Genomic DNA, 27,598 nt, shown 5'->3' with positions numbered 1-27,598 from the left:
ATTATAAGCGATTGAAATGGCAAATACAGCCAGTGTCTCAAGTTTACATAACTAAAGAGCTGAGCATAAATTATTTAACCAAATTGGAATTCACTTCTGTTTTCAGCTTTTCTTCAATACTAGGTATGTAATTTCTAATCTATCTACAATTCCCTCACAAATAGAGAATGCATTCAAGACTGAAATATCTACCTGAATTTCAAGGTAAAGTTTTATTCTTCAGAAATTTGTAACATATAATAAAAGTACAGTATAAAAATGAATTTAAAAGGCAACAAATTAATGATAGTATACATACTATAAACAATTTTCATACATTTGAGAACCACTGCATCAAAAGATGCTAGGAAACCAAGGCCTTCCTTAAAAAAAATTAGCATGTATGCCTTATGTGATTATGGACTGCACATATATAAAATATGATGTAAGACAAGAAGAACCACCTACACACACAGCAATTAAGCACAAAATGCATCTCTAGGCATTCAAACTTTCCTCTAAGGAAAATATCCATTCAATAATGTTAATTTAATTAACCTGAGAAGATAAATCAAGGATTTTCACTGTAATAAAATACAGTGTATAAGTAAATATTATCCTTTGTCTTAACCCCTTCCAATCACAAATGGCTTTTACACTTTATCCTCATTCAATTATGTGTTTGCAAATAAATAAATAATCTAAAATATTAACAGTTTACTCAAAAATAAATATCATTACAACACATTTAAGTACATAACAAGAATTCAAAAGTGTAAGAGCTATAAAAACAGTTGCCAATTGATATTAATTAGATATTAATTAATATTTATCAAGAAGAAGTTGCAAAAAAAGTATATGTTTGTGATGCCTGAACTATACCATTAACTTAATCTTTAAAATAGATTTGGAACTTATCAATTACAAAAAAATAGATATCTAATTTAGATAGGTATTACTTCTCCATAGAAAAACTAGCAGCAATTTGACAGTATAAAAATGTGTAAAAATAGAGCTAATGTGAAACAATGAAAATACAAAACGTAAAATGACATAATTTAAGAGCCCACATACAATATTTCTTGAATAAATAGGAATAAAAATTTTCAACTGAGATGAGAACATAATACATAAACTGTATCACATCTTGAGTTTTGTAAGTACATACAGAACATGATAAAACTAAAACATGACCAAGCATAAAAACAAAAGCATTTCTCTCTTAAAACAAAGACATATGACTTAGCCTTCTGGAATGTAAGCTGTAACAAAATGAGTATTTTGCAGAGTTTAAATTGATAGTATTTCTTAATGGTGAGATAAAATTTTTGAGCTTTGTAATCACCAGTCGAAAATTCAAACTGGCAATCAAAGTTTTGACTAAAAACTCTGTTCTTAATCAATAAGTAGACATTATAAGCCTTTGATATATGCAACGAGATATAAAAATATGTAATGTCAATGTCAATACTGATGAAACAATGTGCCAATGCCAAGGATAGAAAAATATAAATAATTCAGTTTTGAATTTCTTAATTCGGACAGATCCAAAATAAATACTGACCTCTGTTATGGTGAGGAGAGATTCTTCTAAAAATAGTCATAAAGAGATAAATAACTTCCATTATCACTGAAAATCGAGTCCATCAGTCTTCCTAAATCAGTTGAGAAAAGAGGCAAGCTATTTTCCACATAGCTATAGAAGGTGCAACTTTGCTTCAGAAGCTATGTGTTCATGTTAAAGATATATTCCTTGTTTACCATACTAAGCTGACTAACAATATAATGTAATCTTGGGTTGATTAAGGAATTACCTTTAGTTAATTTGAGTCTTTGCCTCTTTCTCATTGGATCCTATTAATTCCAACAGTCGCATAATAAATCCAACACATACTCCCAAATAAATTCTAACGTCAAGAGTTTAAAGACAAAACGTAGTAGAAACTGCATAAAAAATTAACAATCTCTCTAGAACCCTACTTAGAAAGCAGATCAGTCTACAACAGACTAATCTGCTTTTTCACACCCCATTAATGATACAATATTAATTTTTTTCTGAAACTACCTCATTTTGAGCAATCATATTCCCCACACTGAGAAATCAAAAAGGATTACCGGTGAGCACCTGAAATTCTCCCATTACAGTGGACAAATGAGGGGAATGATTTTACGGAAGCACAACAGTAGTCCAACAAATATTAAAGTATCATATTAATCAACATCAGATATCTTATTTCGGATCCGCCTCTTGTTTTTAATCTTTGAGAGTATCTCATAAGCTTGCTGAATTTCCATGAACTTTTCCTGGGCGAGGAGCTTCTTCTCTGGATCTTTCACTTTGTCCGGATGCCATTCACGAGAAAGAGCCCGCCATTTAGATGTTATCTCTGATTGGCTAGCTCCATTCGACACTTGTAACACCTGAAAACAGTCAAACCAGAAAATCATTAATTAATAAGCAACAGATATTAGGTATTCCTGTATGAAACTGTGAAGGAAAATAGTACTTGTAGATTATTTTCTGATAGAGCAGTATGGAACTCTGATACAGTACTTTATGATTTGTTGACTAAATATGTATCTATATTCTATAATGAGATTAAAAGCACTGTCAAATTAACCAGCCACTGACTTAATGAGGGAATCACTGATCAACAGCAAATATGAGTTATGCTAACATTTCTCACTGAATATGTAGGAAAATCTGTTGTAACTTACGTAATTTGTTGATAAAAGAATTATGAAAAAATAAGTAATTTTTTTAAAATGCAAGGAAGAACTTTGAGGGAAGAGTAGATTAAAACTAGAGATTAGGTAAAATTTGGTAGAACATTATTGAGATGTATATACTCTCTCATTAGATTTTGAGACAATTTTTAATTTTCAGACAACATATCTCTGATACAAACAAACTTTAAATGATTGCTTACTGTCCAGCAAACAAGATATCATACAAATTCATAAAAAAGCTGCTAAGATCTGCACCATCAAATACATAGATAGCACAGAGAAAGGAAAATTAAGTTGAACTATTGGTAATAAACATACATGATCCAAACAGATTATCCAGAGAAATAGGAGTTCCGCAAAATCTTTTTCTCTCTTACAAATGCATACATATTTCAAAACCAAACTCCAATGTATCACTATTATGTGTAAAGAATTAGCTATTTGAAATAAATTATCAAATTAATTTAAATTATTCGGTTTCATTAGTTTATTTTCAATTGCATACTACTTATGCTAACTATAACTTATTTTAAAATGTTTGCCACTGAAATGGTGATTTTCATTAATTTTTTTCCAGTCATGAGTCATAATTTTCCATGAAGTTATCATGCGATCATAGCTTGAATTGATGACATAGCTGTAGGGGTGGACTGCACCACAGTGTCCATTGTTGTTATTACTAGTGATCTCCGACTAAAAGATAGCAAAGAAATAAGCAAATCGTACCATGATTGCAGTATTATCTTCTTAAAATAACTTGAGATTGCTGTAGCTAACTCTCAGTGATGAAAGGACCTGCATATACACCCAGGAGGAGCTATCTCATGGGGTGACACAAACATACAGGTTACTGCCAATAATTATATTCCACTTAAATCTTCCTTTTTTACCCTACTCTTTTTTCCTATCCTACATATACACCCACTTCAAAACAAAATTTAGTAGTTTACGTGTATATAACTCCTGGAGGGTGTGTACAGGTGACACCACAGTTGAAGGGGTGCAACAATGACACAGTGAGCAGGGTGACTGCAGTCCTAGTGATTCTAATGATCAGAGCGATCAAAATAAACAAAACTTAACAGTGAAATTTCAGTCTTTTACAGACAAAAGAGTATCCTAACAGCTCACATGCTGGAATCTTCAGGTAGAATTTTATTAAGAATTAAAAATAAATGTGCATGTGATGAAAAAAGTAATCACCAGTTTGATCGTAAAAAAAGCCACCTTTCTCTCTGAAGAGTGAAATTTATTTTCAAAGTAATTTCTGGGAGTAAAATATGGCATGAAGTACTTAATCTATGGAATATAGAAGGTACATATATAGCCCAAATCCAAAGGATCCAAATCAGCAAACATTCAAGTTACCAAAAGCAGTAGTTCTTCAGTACATTGAGAGCTGCATCAAACCAAATTTACAATTGTTGACTTGTGGTGATGATGATTCATGGGCAGGAGAACTATTTAATAAATGCATAATTGTATATATGTACATACTTTCTCCAGAATTATATTATGGAGATACAAATTCATGTATGAAATACTGTTATCACAGTTAGAATGAGATGTCACCATAAAACTTGGTGCTATTTACTCAGGTGAAACAATTATCTTACATTTGCAAGCATTTTCTAGTAAATAACCACAGCAACATTCTCATACATGGTAAAATATTATGGAATGAAAACAACAACATCAAGTTCCCAAATAGGAAAGTGAATATAATGATACCTTGTATGCATTAAGCTCTCCATGTGGATCTGATAGATCTATAATTTGCTTCCATGTTTCTGCCCAACCATGTTGCTGTGCAAATGTCCATGTGTCGTAGAATGATTGCTGAACATCAAGCCACCACGGTGATGTAAAGAAGTGGTGTATTGCTTCACTAATGGGTACTTCATCTCCTTCACTGTCAACTACTTTTCCGTTGAAATAGAAAAAACTTCCCCAAAGTGAAAGGTATATGGCACAGCACACAAACAGCAAGGTCAATCTCCTAAAAATCACACAAAAAAATTTACAGCAAATTAACGCACACACAATTCCACTCATTTCCAGGCTAAATAATTTAGATAGAGAATGTATAAATTTGAGACACATTCTTCTATTACTATCAAATAATCATAAGAGAAATTAAAATGTAAAAAAATGAGATGATTTACAAATTTAAAAAATATTATAAGTCAAGCATTATTCATAATTGAATAAAATTGATATTCTCCAACAACAACTATAATTTTTATGCCCATAATCTCTCTCTCCCTCTTATCAAACCAAATCTCCTCCAGATGATGAAAATTTACAAGGATGAAAGTTCTACAGAAAGGAAATCATCCCCATGGCCAGGAACCAAAACAGGATACCCCTAATAAAGACTGGGAACCCTTTAACTACGTGAGCCACCTCGTTACTTGAGGATAAAGTGAAAACCTATAGGGAGCTACACAAATGCTGAAAAAACTTAAAAATTAACAAAATTTACAGTTTAAGCATTTACATGGACCCAAATTTACAGTTGGCTACTTTCAAGAACAGTTATGAAATTAACATGGTATACTTAGTGTTAAAACAATCTTCAAATTAAGAAAAACCGAGAACATATTATTGGCGATGGTAGTGGCATAAAAGCGGAGAAGTTTCACTACATAATTTCCAGGTATCAAACTATTCAAGCTGAAATACAAATACATCATGACCAGTGGTGGATCTATGGGGGAGGGGGAAGATGCTATAGCCCAACTTCTTAAGTATCCAATTTACATTACATAGAATGGTAATTTCGTTCACACCCGTACTACTGCAACGAGATTACCCCAATTAGGGCCCCCTTTGTTCCTATCCTGGATTCACCACTGATCATGACACAATTCATAGGGATATTTTTGAGATGCAGATGATAGGCCTTTTAACCCTTTCAGTGCGGTGGACCGATATATTGGCTTTTGCCACTCAGGCGAAAAGTGCAGCGGCCCGATATATCAGCTCTTACGTAGCCCATTATTTAATTTGCGGTAACTTATTACTTTGCTATAACTTATTTCAGTGAACATAAAAATATTTAGTCAATATTAACCAGTTTAACTACATCAATTTTTAAAAAACCGCACATACATATGTAATAAAATAGCTTTGTATTATTTTTCCCCAGTTCCTACATTTTATGAAAATAACCTCAGCATTTCTTGCCAGTACTCCAGGAAGAAGGATTGCACTAAGGGGGTTAATGGCCTGTTTACACAGTACATTAACACATACGAATTAATGTGTGAAATCTTGAACGATCTTGGTGGACTGGAACAGAACATGTACTAATGCATGAACCAAATTAGAACAGGTTCAATTTTCTGTTCATGCATTTGCACATGTTGTGTGGTTACACTGTGCATTTTTGTGTTCTTTCACGCATTCACACATTTAGACATTAACTCACTGCCAGACGGATCAATGTACCGCATAAACCAACCCAAAGTGTTGGATTTAAAAATATTTTGAAAACAAAATAGTAAAGGCTGTAGTAGTAATTTTGAATGCAGACTGAAAGATAAGTAAAGTTCAATATAGGATCAGTGTAATTAAGACCAGGTTTACACCAACTGGCATTGTCTTACAGGAATGTCTTAAGCTTTTTATTCAAATTTTTAAATTTTACTGACCAACCTCTCCTTCCTCTGGTATTCCATTGATTGTTTTCTTCGTCAAATTCCTGCTTCTCGACAAATGATACCCGAGATTTCTTGCATAAAATATATTAATTTTAGGTAGATGTGATACCTTTTATTTTCATTTCAATGACCTTAAGCGCCTGAATGCCACATAATACTTGTCTCTGTGCTACATACTACTTACATGTAATTTGACTGTATCTTTCACATTTGTGGTTTCCATAACCTCTAGATTGCTAATTAAAGTGGTTGGAAGAATTTATAATGGTGGGGAATTTTCCTTTGTAGTTGGAGTATCATGAAGTAACATGAATAATCACGCACCAATCTTATCTTGAACTTATGAATTAAAACAGTAATATAATATTGATAATAATATATGCATATGCACATATTATTATAATAATACTAAAGCTTCTGAAGCACACAATATACATTTTAAGTAAATGGCTACGTTATTCTCACCTTGGAAGCGATTTCTTCTTGCCAGGAACTCTTCTCCACTGCTTTGACTTCATATCAAAGGCAAGTGCAGAGCAAAATGTCATTATAGTCAACCAGTTTGATTCGTCGACAACCAAGTACTGAAATAAGGGAAAAGTAGCATACGCTGCACCAAGTGCCCACCATATTGTTCCCATTTCTCTGCCAATATTTCCAACAGTCCAAACGCCTTAAAAAACAAGGAGGAAATCAACCTTCGTTTACATATTACGTCGAGCGGGCATACATGATGATATAAGGACCTTTTTTCTGAAATTACCTAAGGCACAGCCTAATGGCGCAAATATTCTTAGCCAATGCCAGTTAATTCCGGAAACTTCATCTTCAGGAATGGCAAGCAATACCACAGAACTCCAAAGATAGGCAACAACCACCATTCCAATAAATCTATTGGTGGAAAACGGAGGCTAAAAATGCAAAAGTAGATGAGTAAAAAGCTTAAACTAAAGTTGGCACAATAGCAGATGAATTATACAAAATCACGGCGAAAAATAGAAATATGACACACTTTTGCTACACGCAAGCAAATTTATTCATACCTTGTCATGTTTTCGTAATTTTTCTATGTGCTTCTTCAAAAAACTTTCGTCGTTATTGGCATCAGCGACGTATTCGGGAATATGTAAAATATCCCTCAACCAGCCACATCCAGCATAGCCGCCCAAAGTGCACCACCATAGGAAAGCTTGAGCATCCCTCCCCAGGTACAAATGATGTAATCCAAGAAAGCCACCGAATAGCCAAAGTAAATATGCAGTCAAAACACTCTTTTTAGCCATTCTGTTGAAATATTCTACCAGTTACAACACTTTTTTAGACACATAAGGCACAAACACCGAATACTTTTCAGAAGTTCATTGACACGACTAAAATAAAATTTCCATCTAACGGTACAGCGAGTGACGTCTGTTTTTCGTTCTTCAACTGTTTCTTCGCTGAATGTTTGAAATGCCTTAATTGATTGATTAATTTCTAATTTCCCCTTAAAAGTGTATTTGTATGGTTATGGAAGTAATTTATTGGCTAATTTCAAAGAATTATCAACAAATTTTGGCCCTGTTATGAGAATGGTGCTTTCCGTCGATTTTCTCAATTATAAAATATTTTCATAATGCCTCGCTGACGTAAATTTAAAAATTCAGGTCTGGAAATACTATTTTCGAGTTATATTTTTACGAAAATAAGCTATTCCAAAATGTGGAATTAACCAAAATTAAATTCTCCATATCGATTTGTTGTCTCAGAGGTATATGTCGGAAATAGGTTGCAAGCAAATGCATTAAAAAAGTCCCTTTTGAGATTTTTGGGATTTCACGTCGTTCATAATTAGTGGACGTTTAGTTACCGATATCCATAATATTTTAAAGCTCACATCTTATCGATGTGAGATCAATACACTCTTGGTTCAGATGTTGGACCGTTCTTACTCAGCATTGAAGATTTCTTACGCAAACATGGAATATTTCCTGTACGCTTTGAAAGAGGGAGATAAAAATCAATACCATAAAGATGCCAATTTACCGTCATGCCACAATGACTTTTCGAGGAATCTAAATTCTTGAGAGCTTCCCCACCAAACCTCCATCAATTTTATAACGTTACTTGCGCACCGCGCCTCCCCACTCCATTTTCTCGGTGCCATGTGTCTTTCTCCTCTCTCCTCCCCCCTCCATTTCTCACTCCCACCTTTCCCTTGGCGCTATCCACCCCCTTCTTACCTCCCCTCCCTTCCCATGCAGGCTCCACCTCATCCGCATCAGAATCCATGCCCCAACCTCAGCCACTTCCCGCAGTGACGGTGCGGGAGGGAGGGAGATCGGGCGCAGCGTTTGTGTGCGAGTCGGTGCAGGCGGGCGGGCTGGAGGGAGGCGGTACAAGTTGGCGCAAAGGAGGATGGGGAGTCGCAGTAGAGTAACATGGCGCGTCATGTGAGGAGCCGGAATGATCGGTCCACCGGTAAACAACGCTCGCGAGCCGTGAGCAACATGCCCAAGACGGAGTTCCGGTGAGGGGAAACCGGCGGAAAATTTCAACTACCCGCTCGAGTGGGACCCCCCACAACCTTGATTTTCCCCGGCCCGCGCTGCCGCTGCGTCCCGGTCCCACTCCGGGGATATCACGGATCGTTCGTTCGATGACGGCTGGGATGGATACTCGCCGACTGGCTTAGACTCCCGCGCCCAAAAATTCAAACCGGGCCGAGCAGGTTCCCGCAACATCGGAGTATCGGCGGGAACACTTGACATCTCCGTCGGCAGCCTCTAGTCTTCCAACTCTCCGGCGAACGTCAGCGGACGTCATGGCGGACGCCAACTCCTCCGCGGTGGTCCTCGCCGGGGACAGGGGTCCGAAGGACGATAAGGCGAGGAAAAAGAAGGCCAAGGTGAACGTGCAGCAGCAGCCCCTGTACCCTTACAAGCTCCCGGTGCACCAGCCCGGTGTGGACGGCTTCTACTGCACCTACGGCTGCGGGACGTCGCGCGTGGAAGGGGGCATGAGACGGTCCACTTCGGCGAGCGGTCGGACCTCGTGGTCGGGCGAGGGCGCGGGAACCGGCGCTCGGAGCCGCGGCCGCATTCGGCCCGTGACGGTGATGTACCCGGAGGAGGGCTTCGTCTGCTGCCACGAAGGCCACGATCCGGGCGAGGAGGTGGACGAGTACGATGGCACTGAGTACGAAGACGAGGAGGACGTGGAGTTGGTGGTCGGCGGTGAGGAGGAGTACGTGGAGGAGTACGAGGAGTACGAAGAGGAGGAAGGAAAGTAGCGGCTGGTGTCGTGGGAGGACCGCGAAACCATCCACTCTGCCAAACTACTCCCCAGGGGAATTTCGACGCTCGCGGCCGAAAAGAAATAAGATAAAACCGTGTGTCCATGCTGTGTGTGTGTGTGGCCGTGTGTGCATCTCTGTTTGCTAGCCTGGTTGGGTCCTAGAGTGCTTGCGTGTGTGGTAGTGAGGGTGTGTGGAGTGAGAATGAGGCTATTTGTAACATTTGTGTGTGTTTGGTGCATGGAAAGATTGTGGTAATGAATGTGTTGCTTTGGTAGTATTTTGGACGGACGCGGACAGCCGGTGTTAGGATTGTCGAATGGAGCGGCATCACGATACAGCCTTTTTATCTAGGGTTGTAGACAGCGTTGTTCTCTTTAAGAATACAACATTTGCGGATCAATCAATCATATTGTGGCGACATGAACATGAATAAATCATTTAAAATGGTAAATTTGAATCATACTCTCTTCTTTAGTACTGTAACAACATAACTGATTGAATACCGCTCTGAAAAAATTATTGTTTTCCTGGAACCTATTGATGTGCGGCCATGGGGGTGTCGTCATTTTTGCTGAAAAAGCTCCTCTTTAGCTTTTTTCGAAGCGTGCTTTTGAGAAATGTGGGTGCTGAGTTTGCTTATTCCATGTAACCAGTTATTTTGTGCTGGTGGAAATAAAAATTTTGTCTGCAGAAGAGTCCGTGAAACCTCTATCCAAGAAATTCAAATTTAGCGAAAAGCATACGAGCGGTTGTCAGTGAGCAATGATTCACAAAACAAGGATAATTCCATCTTCCTGGACGGTCATTCGCTTATATTCGTATCTTCGTCCAGGCGCACACCCTATGAATGCGCTTTACTTTCCCTTGGTGATGTGGTGGCGTAAGCATACTCATTTATGGAAGAATTAATTTGATGATGTAGTATTGAATGAGCGGTTACGTCTTGGGTATAATTTGCACAAATCTTGAAATTTTACTCATTTCCGTTATGGAGTATTTTGTGCATCTTTTATAGAATAAACTTAGAAAAATTTCCTTTTCGTCATGCACAAAGGTTAAGAAAACACTTAGCTGTTTCACAAAATAAAATATATTGCGACCGGTTTCGATACAGCGTATCATCATCTGGCCAGATGATGATACGCTGTATCGAAACCGGTCGCAATATATTTTATTTTGTGAAACAGCTAAGTGTTTTCTTAACCTTTGTGCATCATGAAGGAGTTTCACCATGTTACGCCAACCACCATCGCATTTTTCCTTTTCGTCGTAAGAACCCGCCGTCATTGCGGTTCTCAGCTTCGCTCCAACCAAATCAACCCACCCCCGCAGTGTTATGTTATTCAGAGACGAGTCTAAATTCAAAGAAGTTAAGGGGAAGGAGGTTCAATAGTGGATTTAAGGAATCACAAACTCAATGAAACGGCGGAATAACAACGTAGAAATAATATTTTTCTACCATCGCCTGAGGCAGAAAAGTAATTCTAAGCTCAAAAGTAGGTACATCATAATCGTTTCATTCAATTTATTTGACGAATAGTAAGCTAGTAATTCATACACATTTTTTAGTGTCCACACTAGTATAGAGAAGAGTTTTTTTAAGTCCACTGCTCTATTAGTCTGAGATAAGTGGATAAAGTAGCATATGGTTTTAGCACTCTTTCATGGAAACATGAGTAGAACTACCTTGTCGATAATTCCTTCAGTTTCTGTGACTAATGCATTATCATAATGATGGCATGCAATAATGTGATCCCGAGTGGAAATAATACATATGAAAATTTAACTTAAGGATACTTTTCATGATGTTTTAATGTAGTGTAGTTTTTGTATTAAAGTGTTTGCTGTGTCATATTCTAATTAGAGGTTTAAAAAAAGTTGTGCTGCATTATGTAATCTGTGGTGATTCTACTTAATTTTCCGGGGATATAGTTGTTTTGTACATTGTGTTAAGTCATGAAAGTGGTTTTTAAAACATTTGACGCCTCGGAAATATTATATTTGATCGCAATAATTACTGTCTTTAAATTGTACTTGGCGCAGAAGTTCTTTTATTGGTTAACATTATATAACTGGATGCCAGTAAGCTTTATATTTTTAAAAGTATTTTGAACATACTTTGAGTTAATAAATAATACATTGAAGATTTTAATTGTTAAGTTATACGGAATATTGAGCTTAATGGTGTGATTTCTTGTGATATGTGTGCTTGTGTATGTCGCAATCAATCATTAGATGCACGTCTTATGAGGGTGGATGAGGTTCACCCTAGTGTTTACATTCTCACCGTATCTTATATCCTCTCTTCCTTTTCTCTAGTCGGGTCTGCATGTGGGAGAGCTCCTTTGATTCAGATATTGATCAAACAAAATAAATAAAAAGAACTTTAATTCCTCACCTCCAAGGCCCCGGACTTTCTTGGAAAAACACGCGAGAAAAAATAAAAAAGGGTTGACGATTTTTTCCCTAGGAGTTAGTTGATCATCTGGAGCCTCGGGGTTCCCTGTTTTGAAAAGGAGCAAGAATGCGCTTCTTTTTATTAATCCTATCGTTTTTTTTTTCTTTTTCGTTCTTTCCACCCTTACCTTCGCCATATCTCTCCCGCGAGACAGCATGCGAGGGAAATACCGCTGCGGGGTTTCCGCATAGCTCGTTTCCCGCAGGGCCTTCACCTTTACCTGCGAGCCCGCATGCATTCCATCTTTTTTTTACTTCCTCCACCCAACTCACAGTGCCAATCGTCCTTGCACTGCCACCGCGCGGCCACGGCGAAGATTCTCCACTCCATTCATTTTTTTTTATTTCGTAAGGGGCTCTGCGGAAAAGAAAATGCGGAGAATTCAAAAGGGAACGGCGGAGGCGAAACAAAAATAGAGAAAAACAGAGAAAATTACTTCGAAGAGCGGAAGAGTCCTCTAGGAGGGAGATGTTGTACACACGGGTAGATTAGTGGGGGGGGAGGAAGTTGCAAAGACGCTGCCGTGATTAAGGTGCGAGGCTGTGATACATCCATGGGGGAGTGTGGGTGGCCAGGAAGAAAGGGTTACGAGGGCACGAGTTTAATGGGAACGGGGTCGGGGGAGATCTCTCTCTTTCTTGAAGGAGTCGGTCACATGGAGACGGAAAGGGAGGAGGATGGAGGTCTAGAAATAAAAATGTCACTGGTCACCTGCGCCGCTATAAATAGAGAGACTGAGGACGTCACCCATCGTGTGGCAGCGAGAACAACATTTTGAGGCTCAACTTCAAGTTGGCTCGAGAGGAGAGAGCCGCGCGGCTGGGTGTAGCGAAACATTACGGGGGAAGAAGGGGGGGTTGGGAAGGGAAGGATGCCGAACGCCGCGAGGGGGTTAGGATGCTGCTTTTCGGGGACACGGGGCGTGGAGCGGAGGGGAAGGGGTTCGTTTGCAGGGTTTGCGGGTCATCTCGCCGGAGGGGAAGAGTAATTATAGGGAGGGGGGAACGGGAACCGAAGTGCCCACCTACCTCCCCTCCCTTCCCGCGGCAGTTAAGAACGTATTTACACATTCCAATTAAGAACTCCCTCACTGGAGCGCTCACATATTTTTATTTTTACGACTTGAAGAAAAGTGTGGGCGAGTTTAAAAGACCGTTGAGAAAAATGACCGTCGAATGCCAACTTCTCAGGAGGAGAGAGTCCCCTGCGGGACTCGTGTGGAAAAAAAATTCAAAATAACTTTGGGGAACACGTCTCGGTGAACTTTGGACTTTATGGGGCGGCTTCGGTGCAATATTATGTAATTCTAGGGCGGAGTAGACACTCCGCCTCCACAAAGTCTCTGCGTTCCTGTGAAGCAGTCCGTTTGAGATGCTGTCGAGGATGATTGTGAAACTTGTTTCGAAATGTTTTGGTGCATCTCGTTCCGTAGAGTATTTTTCACGAAAGAGTTTGAAATGATGGGATCGTAGAATTTTCAAAATATTTTCAAGACTGGTGCCGAGCGCTCGTTAGTGAAGACCACTCGAAAAAAAAGTTGAATTACGGTCTGGCAGCCTTCATCTTAAGAAATTGACACTTAAAAAATCAATTTCTTATAGCTTTTCTCTCATCCTTTGTGGCGTAAAATGCCCACAAAATGTTAATTGAAAATCAAAGAAATTTTTGAGACACAAAAAAGGGTATTGCTGAAGGATCTATGGTTTTCCCGGCGAATAGACTGGAGGAAGAGTTCTCGGGTTTCCAGCCGGGCCCAAGGGTTTTTCTGCACCGACGTTTCGAAGGCTAAGTCTGCCATCGTCTTCAGGGTGAATCTAGATGGATGGGTGGATAGAATAAGGGTAGACTAGAGGAAGAGTTCTCGGGTTTCCAGACGGGTCCAAGGGTTTTTATGCACCGACGTTTCGAAGGCTAAGTCTGCCATCGTCTTCAGGCTGAATGAATTGAATTCACCCTGAAGACGATGGCAGACTTAGCCTTCGAAACGTCGGTGGAGAAAAATCCTTGGACCCGACTGGAAACCCGAGAACTCCTCCTCCAAAGGGTATTGCTGTCAGAATTAGCACAAGTTCTTCCCGATGGGCCGAAATTTGTTTGCGATCGCGAGAATTCTTTTCGGAATTTAGTATGGATTTGAAGATGTTCCGTGAATGTTTTCAGAGAAGTTTAATGGAAGGCGAAGATTTAAATAGAGATGGATATAAATGAAAACTGTCTTTGATGAAAATATTCCCCAGAAAGAAAATGTTCAGTGAGAGCGGTGTATAATCCCCATGTAAAGTCATCATTGGGATATCAAAATATTGCACTCTTGATTAGAAAACCCAATCGATCTGCTATACGTGGAAATCAGATAAATTACTTTGAGAAATATTAAGATATTTTATAATTAGAATCTATTGTACGCATTCGAGCCAAAGGATATTTTAAGACATCGATTTAATCACGCGAAGTCTATCAGCTTGCACAGAAAGAAAAATAATGAATTTGACTTATTCCGTCCTTATCATCATATCGAAGTCGTTTTTCTTCACCATCAACTCAATAATTTTCGGTCATGTCTTCCTAATACCAAGAAAAGCCATAACGTTGATCTGTGGTTCTTATTTCTCAACCCTTATCCTTGTCTTTTAGTACCGACTTCTTTCTCAGTTTTATTCGTGGAGCCATGCTGTCTGGGTTTTCTCTTTAGAATGGTTCCAGCTTGTCTAAATCTAAAATTGGCCAGCGAAAATAATTCGAATCCGATGTCACTATTCTGCCAGCGGTTATCCAGAAACAGATGGGTTACGATCTACGAAATCGCCAGAGAGAACATCCCATCGATTCCGTAGATGTCATTATATTTTCATTTTCCCATGAAAATATACCGTTTATCAAAATATCCGCGTCAGTACCAGCCTCAAGTTCTCAACCTCCTCTGTCCTCGCGTATTGTATACGATACATGAACGTTTGAATTTTCTGCCGCTTGGCTAAGCGAAATGACGTTATTGCAACTAGTCAGTGCTTCCTGACAAATGACAGCTTCATACCGAAGTGTGATTCGCGGAAATCGCTGATGTTATTTGTTAACATACACGAGGTACGTTCGGAAAGTAAGTTCCGTTTGGACATAAAAAAGAGCAAGCACAGATAATTCAAAGAAACTCTCGTCTCGTGTTTGGTAAAAAGGATACAGTCAATTCTTCCTACCGAAACTGCGGCGTACGCGCCTTTAGGTCTTCTATCACCTGGTGTCTTTCACGGCCTCCTCAGCCCCGGGGCATATCTACTATTATTATTATTATTTTATTTTTGATCTGAATTTCATGTTTTCTGGTTAATTACGAGGTACATTCGGAAAGTAAGTCCCGTTTTGAAATTAAAAAAGAACAAGTAGAGATATAATTCAAAGAAATGTATAGCACATATCTCTAACACTTACACCGTTTTTCGACGTAAATCCCGTGATTTTCCAGGTCTTTGTCACAGCGTGGCGCAAATTTATGTACACCCCCTTCGTAGGATGTTGCCGCTAGTGAATTCATCCATGAGGTACATTTTCTTTTTGCTCTTCGCCGCTGTTTGTCGATGTTTTTGATCATCCTCCGTACAATCCTGATCTCGCTCCAAGCGAAATTCACTTGTTTCTATATCTGAAGTATTTTCTTGGCGTTCAGCAGTTCAACTGCGACGAAGTGCTGAGAGAACATGTTGCCTCTTGGCTGACTTCACTGGCGGCGATTTTCTACGAAGAGGGTTAACATAAATTTGTGCCACGCTATGACAAGTACCAGGAAAATCACGGGATTTACGTCGAAAAATAGTGCAAGAGTGGTAGAGATGTGTGTTATGCACTTCTTTGAAGTATCTCTACTTATTCTTTTTTATTTCAAAACGGGACTTACTTTCCGAATGTACCTCGTAATTAACCAGAAAACATGAAATTCAGATAAAAAACAAAATAATAATAATAGTAGGTATGCCTCGGGGCTGAGGAGGCCGTGAAAAGAGACCAGGTGATAGAAGACCTAAAGGCGCGTATGCCACAATTTCGGGAGGAAGAATTGACTGTATCCTTTTACCAAACACGAGAAATGAAGCCCAATCTCTTTGTATAGTTGCCTCTTTCACTCCAAAATATGTCACAAAATTAACATCTTTCCTTATCCATTTTTTCGAATAGGTACTCCCCTTATCGCTACTCTGCTGGAGCCAGAATAGGTGATGGAAAATTGATAGCCGCTTAGTTTACAAAGCATTAGGTATCAATGGTGTCCTAAGCACGGAATAGGTATTTTCAAGCACTCTTAATGTGCCTGGGCATAGGTCAAAATCCGAGGCCAACATTGAAAAAACTTCCGTGTTATAATGGGAAATGGAAATACATTGTAAATTAGGTATTTATTAATAGATTTTTTTAATGCTGGCATTTATGCTTCGTGATTATTAAATGTAATGGAAATGAAATTTTCGATCGAAATAATCAGAATGAAACAAAGGTATCACCAACGCTACCATTTCAGTCGGCCAATCTTATCCATCGGATCTATTACGTGATCTTTGTTTTGTCATATAATTCATTGTGTCATGCGCAGAGTGCGATAATTTCTCTTGTATTTCTTAACACTTGGATCCCACATTGTTCACTTGGTTTTAAACAACAACTTGTCAATATTATGACGTGGTATAAAATAGTCCTTGTCGAAAGATTAGGCAAATGTATTCAAAACTATCCTTTGCCTCCGAGATTTGGCAGTAATTTTAATTATGGCTTGCGTAAGTAAGTAATGAAAGGGGTCTCCTCGTTTCACCCTCATCGTCGTTTCGAAATGTCGCTCATAAAATGCTCTGCGACGTAGCGTCGCGTCCTCTGAAACTATTTCCATCTTTTTCATGCCATCAAATATGCTCTCGGGTGTTAACAGGTAGTATGTAAAATCTTTTATATAATGGCATCACGGCTTACTCCACCCATATCTAGACGAATGCATTACTCTCACCGCACCGCGCGCGCATAGGCTGACCGTGACGGCACTTGATATTACGATTCTCATCCATTACCGAGCCAAACGATGACACATGGGGACGGAAGGGTACGCCTCCCTTTTGACTACCCTTGTCAATCATTCGTGACATAACCGACTAGGGTCAACATTATAAAGCCTTTCGGGTGAGGCACCACTCAGGAAAGATCGCCATTGGATCATGCGAAAGGAAAATAAATCTTTGGACGCGGCGGCGTGCCTTACCGTTCGTATGGGGAGTCACGCGATGCTTTGGACTTTTTTTCTTTGCTCCCCCATCCCCTCACCGGAGCGCACGTATTTCATTATTTTTTGTTTTGCTTAATTTTTGCGGCGGGAGTTTTTACACCGACTCCAGTTCTCACGCGTTTCAAATGGATTCCGAGAAAGCGCAAGACATTTACGTAATTTGCACTCGCGCTACGCAGAATTTTTTCTTTATTTACAGGGAAACGTAATGCAGATTTTTATTTTGCCTCGTGGATGACTTTCATGCCGACGTCTCGCGACTAATGTAATGACTCGAACGCAGTGGCGGCGGCAGCAGCGTGTAGTTCGGGATTGCTGGTGAAAAAACTCCCCGACGAGCCGCACTGGTTGATATTATAGCAAGTCCACTCGGCGATCGGGGATTCGTAAACATTTCGTTTGATTCGCTCATTTCTATACGTATTTTTTCCCGCATAAGGAATATACATTTGTATGCATTTTATTATTTTTTTTCACCATCTTCATTTTTGCCCGTGACTTGTATTCGCGGAGTCGTATACTCTGGGAATCCGTATCGAGAGAGAGAGAGCATAACGTGATATCCTCTCCTATCCTTGCGGAAGATTATTGAAATCCGGAGGAGGAAGCACTCTTATAGATTGGTTCGGCGAGAGAGCATGCTTTTTCGGCAGCCTCTGGGATGGGAGGGAAAAGGTGGGACGAGGACACAGACCGTGGCAAGGGAGGGAGGAGAGAAATATATGCGGGAACTATATGCGCGTAGGTATTTGAAGGACGGAGGGAATAGCGTCACATTGTGAGAATTTCGGGAGGTTTTGATTCTCATTTGGGTTTAGCTCCTTCTCTTTTAAAGGTTGCTGCAGCCTCTGATTCCAAATAAATCTTTTTATCAACCTTCCTCTCTCTCCTTCATTGTGCGAGGTTCATCCCATTTTCACCGCCAATACTTCCATCTACCAAATTTTCGGTCGTCCTCTTTGTCTTCTGCCTTGAATTTTTCCTTCCATTAAATTTTTTGTGAAGTTTTCCTGCCTGAGTAAGTGCTCGATGAGCTTCGTTTTTTTTTATTCAAAGGATAACGCTGTGCTCAGTGAGACGGGCGAAATGTGGGTACGCACGCATAGAGGCGGTTTGTCGCGTAATGGTGGGATAGTGGTGGTGGAGTCCTTGCAAAAAGTAGGAGGACTGTCCCACACGCACCCCCAATAGCCCACCGCGCTATTATTAGCGCCGCGGCCTCAGCCCACGACGACACACTCCGAATGGGAGGAGGAGGAGGAGAAAGAGTCGGTCCGTGGTGTGGGGAGACGGTTTGGAAACTTTGCCGAAGAGTCGGGGTGGCTGAATCCCAAGGGGTGAGGGGTGGAGAGGAGCTATCGTGCGGCCGGGGGAGTGAGACTTTAAGCTCAGTCTATACTCAAAGGGTTGTTGGGAGAGAATCCGTCTGTTTGGTGCGGGCCCGGGAGTCAGTGATAGAAGGGAATCCGTTGAGGCTTGTGGTGATAAAGTGACACTGCTCCTGGAATACTAACCCAGTGACCCCCAACGCGTTCAGTCTAAACTCAAAGGATTATTGGGTAGGAATCCGTCGGTTTGGTGAGGGCCCGGGAGCCAGTGATAGAAGGGAATTTGCCGTGGCTTGTGGCGAAAAGAGGTGATACCCTTCCTCGAAGTTCTGGTATACCAACCTAATACATTATATCGTGCGCAATTTACAGTGTGCCGTGTTGTCACCGTGAGAGCTGCCCTTTTATGTTGGTAGGGGTAGGGACGCGACGTATTTTGTGTGTCCAACCCCTCTAAAAACCCGCTCAGAAGCGCAAATATCGTTAGGATGGGGTCCTACCCTTGTCTCCAGTGTGTGTGCGGGTTCCTTTGTGATGTTCCTTGTGGATTGTTATCGTTAGTTGGTGGAGATTGACGTTGGCTGTGGTCTCGGACGAGCGTCATGAAGTTTCCGCTGGTCGTCGAGTGCGAGAATCGCACTGGTGTTGTGGTCCGTGGGTGCGGGAGGCGCGGGACCACACGCCTGATTGTGGATGGAAACACCAGCGCGAATGAAGGGGACATTTAGAGAGGGGGTATTTTCATCTTCCCTTTCACCTAATCCCTTGCCTGATCGACCGTGTATACTCCGAAGAGTGTGACGACCTTTTTTCGTGGACAAGGAAAGGGTTTTGTGATTTTTTAAGGGAAGGGTAAAAAAATCAAGTTTCGTGAGGGGCATAATAATAAAACTGACATTAAAGCGGTCCCACGTCAAGCGAGGTCGCGGGAGTGGATGTATTTTTTGCTCATATTGTTTTTCTTCTTTTAGGAGGGCGGTAAAATTCCATTTCCCTCTCCTGTCAGAACTGCTGCCCTTCATGCTTTCCCGACCCGAAATCACGATAGAGAAGAGACCCGTTCCCCGTATATTTTAAGTGTGCCATAAACTACTTGTGTGTATTTTTGTCGGTGTCGTTGCCGTCGACTTTGTTGTGTTTTTGTGGACCCGGAAGGTGTCATCAACCGGCAGCCATGAATCTAATGTTCCGGCGTAATTTCCATGCAGACAAGGAGAGAGGTGGGAGTCGCGGGATCATGGGCGGCGGCGGCGGGGGCAGCCGGGGGTTCTTCGGGTTCGGGGGCGGAGGCAAGGCCGGGGGCGGACGGAGGAGCCGGGAGACCCACGGCGGCGGTGGCGGTGGGGGCGGGGGCGGGGCCATGGACGGCGAGAGCCACGCGTACGGAGGCCACTACCGGACGCACATCTTCATGAGTCCGCTGGGTGGGAGACAGGGGGAGCCCCTGCTCGTGGGGGGCAAGGGAGCCATGTACGCCATGGACGACATGGGCCCAGGAGGGATGTCGTCGTCGGGGGTGGGGCAGCTGGAGGCGCAGGGCGGCCGCCGAAGCGGAGGCGGAGGAGGTGGGCCCGGGGCGGCCGTCACGCTCATGAAGTGGAAAGAGGCAAGTGCAGGCAGAGAGAAAGCAGGGAAAAAATCTATGGGTGCAAGGCGATGCCTTGTGGTACATGCTCTCAATAATAAAAAAATTAGCTTCTTGTCATTGTCCATTTAGAAATTTATTAGTTTTCCAAGTTATGTCCACTGTAAAATGCATGAGATTATCTAATTAATGCTCAATTTTCCGAAAATATTTTCTTGTAAATTGAAATTTTATTCAAATCTTCTACTGTATCAAAAAAGGGATGTTCAGGCTTTACTGCTTCGCCTGTGGGTAATTTTCACTTAGCAAATTTCGCGCTTCTGCAACGAAAAGGAGAATAGTTTCAGCTTCGATTCAGTACTAAAGTTAAATTAAAGCACCTGTTTTACATAATGTATCTGCGGATCATGGTGCGTAAGTATTCACACACGATCACATCCTTTAAGAATTCCACTAAGTATGATAATGCTAATTGTCATTGACCAGCCTTGAAAAAAACATACTCTTACGTTTTTACGCGCTCGGTTCAAAGTAAGGGGGGGGGGGGTGGTCTGGAGACGGTATCCTGATGGGAGTAGACATTGGCCGCCAAGAGAGTTGGATGTTCCGGGTTTTTTATTTCAGTCCCGCTGGAGGGATGAGGGTTAAATTTTCGTGGGACGAGGGCTCCCAAAATTCACATTCGCCCACGCTCACGGCTGAGGTTTTTTGGCATAGCCTACCATCTGTGTCCCACCTGTGCGATATGATCATTCTATGATTGCCACCCAGCTATATCCATATTGTTGTAATTTAAGCCAGGGTATTTTCTTGCTAAGCTGCTTAAGAATTCTTCCAATAGGAAAGGAATATACCCAAAAAGTTAAAAATGCTGATACAATTTTAATGTAAAATTGATCAAAGTCCTCTTGAGTATTTATTAAGTAACCGACACTGGTTTAAGTTGCTGACAGTTATTTTGGAAAGGCTGAAAAGGCTGTCAACAGCTGACTCAATTGTTTGGTAATTGATAAATATCAAATTGGAAAAAGTTAAACTTTTATTTGTGTCATAATGGAGTCCCACGAAGCGAAGTATGAAATTTTACATTTTTTAAAAATACGAATGTCAAATATTATGGCCTTAATTCAATAATCTCAAACTCAGGACTAAGCGTGAAATCGCCTAGGGAAAGCCTAAATAGTGGAATAAATGAATCGTCACGTGTCTCAGTTCTACTCCTGTCATTCGATGCGCTTGTACCCACATGTCCTTGAGTTGGGCGGATCATTATCTTAGTTGATTGGGAGTGAAAGTATGATGAGAATAAAATACTTTCATCGATTTCATTTGGGACTTTGTTCCGCGGTATGACCCAGATTATACAGGCTCCGATCCTATGGCGGTAATGGAAAGTTTTTTTTTCAGAGGATATTTCACCAGAAGGGAGAGTAAAGCTATCATGCATTCCGCCCTGTCGGCCTGCATGAAACAAAAAAGTGCATATTTGGCTTTTGTAATCGTGTTTAATTTATTTATGTTCTACGAAATGGATTTTAAAATCCTTCATCACTGCTTATATTCTTTGTGTGGTTATACCTATTAAAAATTCTATTTGATATTTTCCCATTTTTACGTTCAAAGCATCCATCCATGGGATCCCCTCCATTCCAAGAGCCTCAAATAACCTTCCACGATACACGAAAGAAACCTCGTTCCTCCCAGCTGAAAACAATCCCAATTTTTCTCAAAGCATTTTTATGCATTAAATACTCTATTTTCATTTTCCCATAGGTGTGCAATAGTAATTTTTCTTATGTAATAGAGTGTAATTCCACCGAGATAATTATTATGCGTTTTCTCGTGTGTCGGAAAAATCATTAAACCCCTATGTTTCGTGCATAAGTATCTCATGTGATGAAACGCGTAAAATAGCTTGGAATTTCACTATCTACAAACCATTCGTGAAGGAATGAGGTATCGCGACCAATACCTTGACTTTCGGGTGATATTTTCATTTGAATGTACATTCACAACGCCAAGAAATCTGCTTGCGTAAAAATAGTCGCGTGGCTTTCGCGTTCAAAAGTCACTTAAGGGGAGGAATTCGTGTGAGTTAATTTGGATTGAGCTTCCGGATCGGGGATGAAGCCAAAATGCTGTCCGTCCTTGGTCCGAAGAATCATCCAAAATAAACCGTCTTTCCTTATTGACGGCACAGATGGCTCGAGAAAATAACTGAAAGTATTTCTGTGCTTGAAAGACCGCCGATATTTCTACCGACTAATTGGCGATCTGTCTAGTCCTCCCGCGGATGTTGATATAAGTAAATTCATATTACTCGCGATATCTACCGACTTTCATTGATAGAAGTTCATTCATAAATTAAATCATTTAATTGCATTATTTTTGTCTCGCATCCACTCTATTTTTCGTAGTCTTTTCTTTAAATTCTAAATATAATCTGGAGGGCATTGCTTAAAAATAGAACTTTGAGATCCGTTCACCACTCAAGGCCGTACGCATGATTCATTCACATCTTTGTCACCGCTTGGGACTCGAGGCCTTGGAGACAAACCCCACGTTGTCTCTTCTTGGGGTCAAGCGATGAAACCGCAAATAATTCATTCATACAATAGAAAGTGCACCTCAGTTTAAAAATGGAACGGGATAGGGGTGTTGATAGTATTCTATTCTGCCATCTCATGTAATATACTCGGGGGAGTATTATATTCTTGAGAAATTTATTCCCATTGTAAATATATTACCACCATCTAGGATTCGTAAATGAAAATTGATTTTGAAAATTGATGAATTTTGCCGTAATTGAAAGAAAAAATCTAAAATATATGTCCTTATGTTTTTATTAATACACAGAAAATGAAAAGCCGCACCCGAGAAATTATCACTGGAAACAAGGGAAATTTTTCATCAAATAACCCCCGCTGTATCGTGTATAGTCGCGCTAACGCGATTTTGGCCATCTTACTGGTAGACGCATGAATGGGTACAGCAAGTGATTGGGGTTAGAAAAAGCGGCATCGTTTGGTCACACGTTTGTGCTAATGATGTGATAACTTTCTAGATTTCTTAACAGAAAAATCCTCACTATGTATCCGTATTTACGGGATATAGAGTTGGAATTGTTGGAACAGATTCATGTTGGGATTAGCAAAAAAGGTACCATCTGGTCACGAAATAGAGTTTGCTGGGGATTTTGAAACTTTGAATTTTCGATGTTGACGGTGTTCTTTCGTGTGCTTGTGTGGGTGCATACGTGGTGGCGTTCGCCTTAGACATTGTTCTTCGCCTCGGGCCGGACACGGTTTTCCCTCTCTCGCCTCCTCCTTCCTCTTCCTCGCCCTCCTTCCTTTTCCCCTCTCTTCCTGCCCACGCCGCGTAAAATCGATATGGGAATGATTGTATTGTGCTTTTGTGCTCCTTTCCTTAAAAAAATCGACTTATCTTCTCTCTCTTCCATCTTCTCTTTGATCCTCCTTCCCATATCCTTTTGGGAACTCTTCTTCTCGCTTTGGGGTTTCCTGTCCACCTTTATTCCTTATTTACCAAATTTATACTCTGCTATTCCTCTTGCTCCTATCCCTTCACATCAACTTCCCACCCTTATCGTGCGACCTGTCGCTATTCCAACTGTGTCTTCGGGCGCCTCGCGGTCCTCCTAATACTTTTACCTCGTGAGCTATGCTTTTCTCCGTCCGTCTTCTACCTCCCGTTTCCCGTCCACCCTGATCTATTAATCTTCACTTTCACCCTCCGACACTTCTCATCGACTTCCCCATTTTTTCGTTTCCCATCGATGTCCCATGTGCGTCTTCGGACGCCTCGCGAATCCCCCAATCCTCTCAACTCGTCTACATCACTTTTGTCTCTCGCTTTGTGGTCTATTATCCACCATCATGTCTCTCCACCCTCCGCTGTTCTTCTTCCAATCGACTTCGCCTCCTTCTCACGCGTCCCTTCGCCATTCCATGTGTGTCTATTGGCGCCTTACGACGTCTCCGTCATCCTATTCTAACGCCTTTTCACGAACCGATATTACTTCTTTTTACCTTCTCAAATTCCTTATTTATCAATTCCATCATCCGTTCCTTTTGCTTCCATCTCTCCCAACCGCCATCCTTTCCCATCGCCGTTCCACGTGCATCTGCCGGCGCCCCGCTGTCTCCCCAATCCTTTAACCTTGTCTGCACAACCCCCTTTCTTTTCCCTCGCACCTTCTCCGCGTTCGCAGGTGGGCGGCGGGGGCAAGCGGCGGAAGCCCAAGGGGGGCGAGGACCCCCATCAGGCCGGGGGCGGCGGGGCTCGTCCCCGGCCCCCGACGCCCCCCCTGGTCCTCCCGCCGCCCGTCTCCGGCATGCTGGACGACGAGGAGGGCCGCGGCCCCTACGGCGGCGGCGGCGGCAAGCAAGTGAGCTTCGGCGGCGGAGGCGGTGGCGGAGGCGCGGGGACCGTCCTCAGCCTCGCGGCCCTGGACCGAGACTGCTTCATCATTCCCGTGGCCAGCTTGGATCGATTCCTTCCAGCGGGGGTCACGGTCGGTGTGCGAGTGGGTTTATACCGGAGGGAGAGTGAAGCTTTTCAGGGGAGAGCGGGGAGGTTTGGCGGGGGTAGTGGGGGGAGAGGGTGTTTTTCGATGCATGCTGTAGTGTGTGTGTGTATTATATGTGTGTTTGAATGGGGGAGGGAAGGGGAGGGGGGAGGATTTGTCCCCGCGTGTGTGATCGCGCGTGTTTGCATGTGAGCGCATGTGTGTGGATAGGAGGGGAGGTGTGTGGGAGTGGAGGGAGGAAGGAAGGGAGGGAGGGAGGGGAGGTGTGGGTAATGCGGCTGTGGAGGGGCGAAAGCGGTTTTCCGATGTGCTACTACGGTCCATTTTTGTGTGTTTTTGGAGTGGGACGCTTTGAACCTTTTACGGTCCGTTTAATGATGACTTTTTAGCATTAACCTTCATATTATGTTGCTTTAATCCTGACTTGTAGCCGTCCTAAAGTTCTGGTTCGCTCCAGTAAAGACTAATGATGATTCAAAGGGGTAAGATAGTGACCCTTAATGAAATGATTTATCGGCTTTGGTTTTTATGGTGAAAAACATTTTAAGTGGATATTGTCTGAGATTTAGTTTCATCATTTTTATAAGTATATTCCCGATTTATGCGATGGAGGGAGGAGGGTAGTAAATAATATTATTAATCTTCACAACATAAAAAAGTTAAGTGACAGTAACAATGTGAGAAATCAATGCACCTAACATAGCCAAAAAGTACAATTTCTAAATTATTTATTGTCATTTTTACAAATTAGCTCTCATTTTACTGCATGTTAGCCGAAATTTGCAGGTAGAGGGCGTTATTTGTGTCCACAGCTCATTGAGGGGCCAAGGGTGTTTATTTGATATGCTTATGACCGTGAGCATTTCCACTTTTTGGTCTTTTAGGAGGACAGGTGGGAACTTGTGTGTGTGTGATTTTGCATGTTTTGGCATGCATGATTTTTCGTCTTGTTAGTTTGCTTGTTAGTGTGTAAAGGAAAAGTGTGAGGTTCCGTTGAATGCGGGAGTGCAGGCGAGGTTGGGAGAGGGGAATGAGGAGTTTGCAGGTGGAGGAGAGCGATATAACCACACCGCAGCTTCTCCGATCTCCCCTTTAAGGGGGCACACTACCTCTGAGGAAAGCGGCGCGCTCGAAAATAAATATCTGCGATTGGTCCCCTGTCTAGGCATTAACATTATTCAATATTTATAATATGAATGTATAGTACAGAATAAATCAAGGAATATTTCGAGTTTTTTCCCCCTATTGCCGTGTGAAAAGTCTGGAGAATATAACGAGGCACATAGTCGTAGGTGGAACACTGATTATTCATATCTATGACAGCAATTATTACGCGATTACGTGCAAATATTACGCAATTGCGTGCAAATGTTACGCGATTTCCTACTTTTCGAGACTGATGATTCATATCTATGACGGCAATTTTAATGCGTTAACGTGCAAATATTAGGCGATTTCCTACTTTTAGAGAACTGAAACTGCATGGAAGAATGTTGAAAAACAAGAAACAAACGCGGATTTTAAGTAAATTCTTCCTCAGCGTCTGCAGTATGTGAGAACTACCTCGTAATGGCAGAACAAGTTAATACTTTCGTGTGGTAAAGTGAAAAATTTTGATCACCAACATATAAAGCTTCGAAAAGGGAATCCGTGGTGATGAACTGCAGTGGCGCTTCACGCCGAGGAGATGGTCCCCTTAAGCGGTGTCCCAGCATCCCGCTTTGCGATCCCTCGATACGCCGTTCCTATCTTCCGTTCGTCCTCCCATCCACTCATCCTCGCTCAGTCTCCCTCTTAAAGCCGCGTTTATTACGCCTTTTTACGAGGTGTAATTCAGGAAGTGGACGAGAGCTGGGGTAGGGAGTGAACGAAGGACGATGTGGAGTGGGGAAGAGCAGTGCTCCAGGGATGACGCACGGGGAGTTCAATGCGAAGAAAAGGTGGGACAAAAAAGAAAATTATGTTTTTCCAGGTAGGAACTTGAAAATTTGCGGAAATACTAAAAATTGGTTGTCGATAAATGAATGGGATGCCAATTGCCATTAACATTCGCCGTTGACACGATACAGGCATGAAAACAAGTTAAAAATTACTATGTAACGGCAGTTTTCTTTTTGGAAAAACTTAAAGATTCAAATAGTAGCATGGTGATCTTTGCCAGATGCGGTGGTAATGGTATGAAGTCCTCGCCTGGCGTTGTCGCGGGTTCGAATCCCGCCTGGGTAGGTTACCCCCATCCGGGGCATGGTTGTTCGTGTACGTGTAATTTTTATCTTGTTGAAAACCGCTGTGTAAAAGGGCAATATGTGCTGTTATCGGTGGTTTTGGAATAAGTAACATATTAATAATTTATATGAAATGTTACTTTGATGGGTTTTAAATTGAATTTAGGTGCAATTACCTTACCAAATGGCTTGCGTTGTGATGCGCGATTTTCCACTTATGAGAGAACAAAAATGGCATTCGAAAAACATTTACCTCGGGGGATTTATAGAAGTTTTTCGAAGAAACATCTGCAGGAAAACCCAAAATCCGCCAATGACGCTGGATGGTAGGCTGCTTTTTTTTTGAACGCGTGCCCGGCTACACAGGTGCGTTGTTACCGCTAGGGAAGAGAAGGAGTTAACTCGACATGCCTTTGTGTGTGTTTCCCTGTCCCACTTCCTCGGCGTGTGAGAACCATGGATTTTTGTGGGTAAATAAAGCACGAGCTTCCTCTTTTATTTTATCTTCCCCACACCCTCCCTCCACATGAGCTCCCTTTGAAAAG

General features: G+C 41.5%; 3 protein-coding genes across 3 annotated transcripts in view; 2 read left to right on the top strand and 1 right to left on the bottom strand.

Annotated features, from left to right (window-relative positions):
* Nucleotides 1–193: 193 nt before the first annotated feature.
* Nucleotides 194–7,777, bottom strand: LOC124162828 (dnaJ homolog subfamily C member 22). The gene is made up of 5 exons (XM_046539498.1): nt 7,418–7,777; nt 7,138–7,285; nt 6,840–7,047; nt 4,441–4,708; nt 194–2,400 (listed from the first exon to the last, which is right to left on the bottom strand). The coding sequence occupies exons 1-5, from the start codon at nt 7,655–7,657 to the stop codon at nt 2,191–2,193; spliced, it is 1,074 nt and encodes a 357-aa protein (XP_046395454.1). The 5' UTR covers nt 7,658–7,777; the 3' UTR covers nt 194–2,190.
* A 907-nt stretch (nt 7,778–8,684) lies between these two features.
* LOC124162821 lies at nt 8,685–19,947 on the top strand. The gene is made up of 2 exons (XM_046539487.1): nt 8,685–9,744; nt 19,903–19,947. The coding sequence occupies exon 1, from the start codon at nt 9,178–9,180 to the stop codon at nt 9,643–9,645; it is 468 nt and encodes a 155-aa protein (XP_046395443.1). The 5' UTR covers nt 8,685–9,177; the 3' UTR covers nt 9,646–9,744; nt 19,903–19,947.
* LOC124154362 (proline-rich protein 12) overlaps nt 16,206–27,598 on the top strand; it is a 47,177-nt gene continuing 35,784 nt past the window's right edge. Inside the window, exons 1-2 of the mRNA XM_046528080.1 lie at nt 16,206–20,360; nt 24,337–24,825. Coding sequence (XP_046384036.1) covers nt 19,869–20,360; nt 24,337–24,825 — 981 coding nt within the window. The 5' untranslated portion in view covers nt 16,206–19,868. The remainder of the gene's footprint in view (nt 20,361–24,336; nt 24,826–27,598) is intronic.

Source organism: Ischnura elegans, chromosome 1, assembly GCF_921293095.1.
Source record: "Ischnura elegans chromosome 1, ioIscEleg1.1, whole genome shotgun sequence".
In the NCBI taxonomy this organism is placed as follows: Eukaryota; Metazoa; Arthropoda; class Insecta; order Odonata; family Coenagrionidae; genus Ischnura; species Ischnura elegans.
This window is presented reverse-complemented; position numbering and strand designations above follow the sequence as displayed.

What these genes read in the sequence shown, in the direction of transcription:
- LOC124162821 (XM_046539487.1), top strand. Translation starts at nt 9,178, where the DNA reads ATGGCGGACGCCAACTCCTCCGCGGTGGTCCTCGCCGGGGACAGGGGT.
- LOC124162828 (XM_046539498.1), bottom strand. Translation starts at nt 7,657, where the DNA reads ATGGCTAAAAAGAGTGTTTTGACTGCATATTTACTTTGGCTATTCGGT. An exon ending in AATTACGAAAACATGACAAG is followed by an intron (nt 7,286 to 7,417) that starts GTATGAATAAAT and finishes TTGCATTTTTAG; the next exon opens with CCTCCGTTTTCCACCAATAG. An exon ending in GCCATTAGGCTGTGCCTTAG is followed by an intron (nt 7,048 to 7,137) that starts GTAATTTCAGAA and finishes TTGTTTTTTAAG; the next exon opens with GCGTTTGGACTGTTGGAAAT.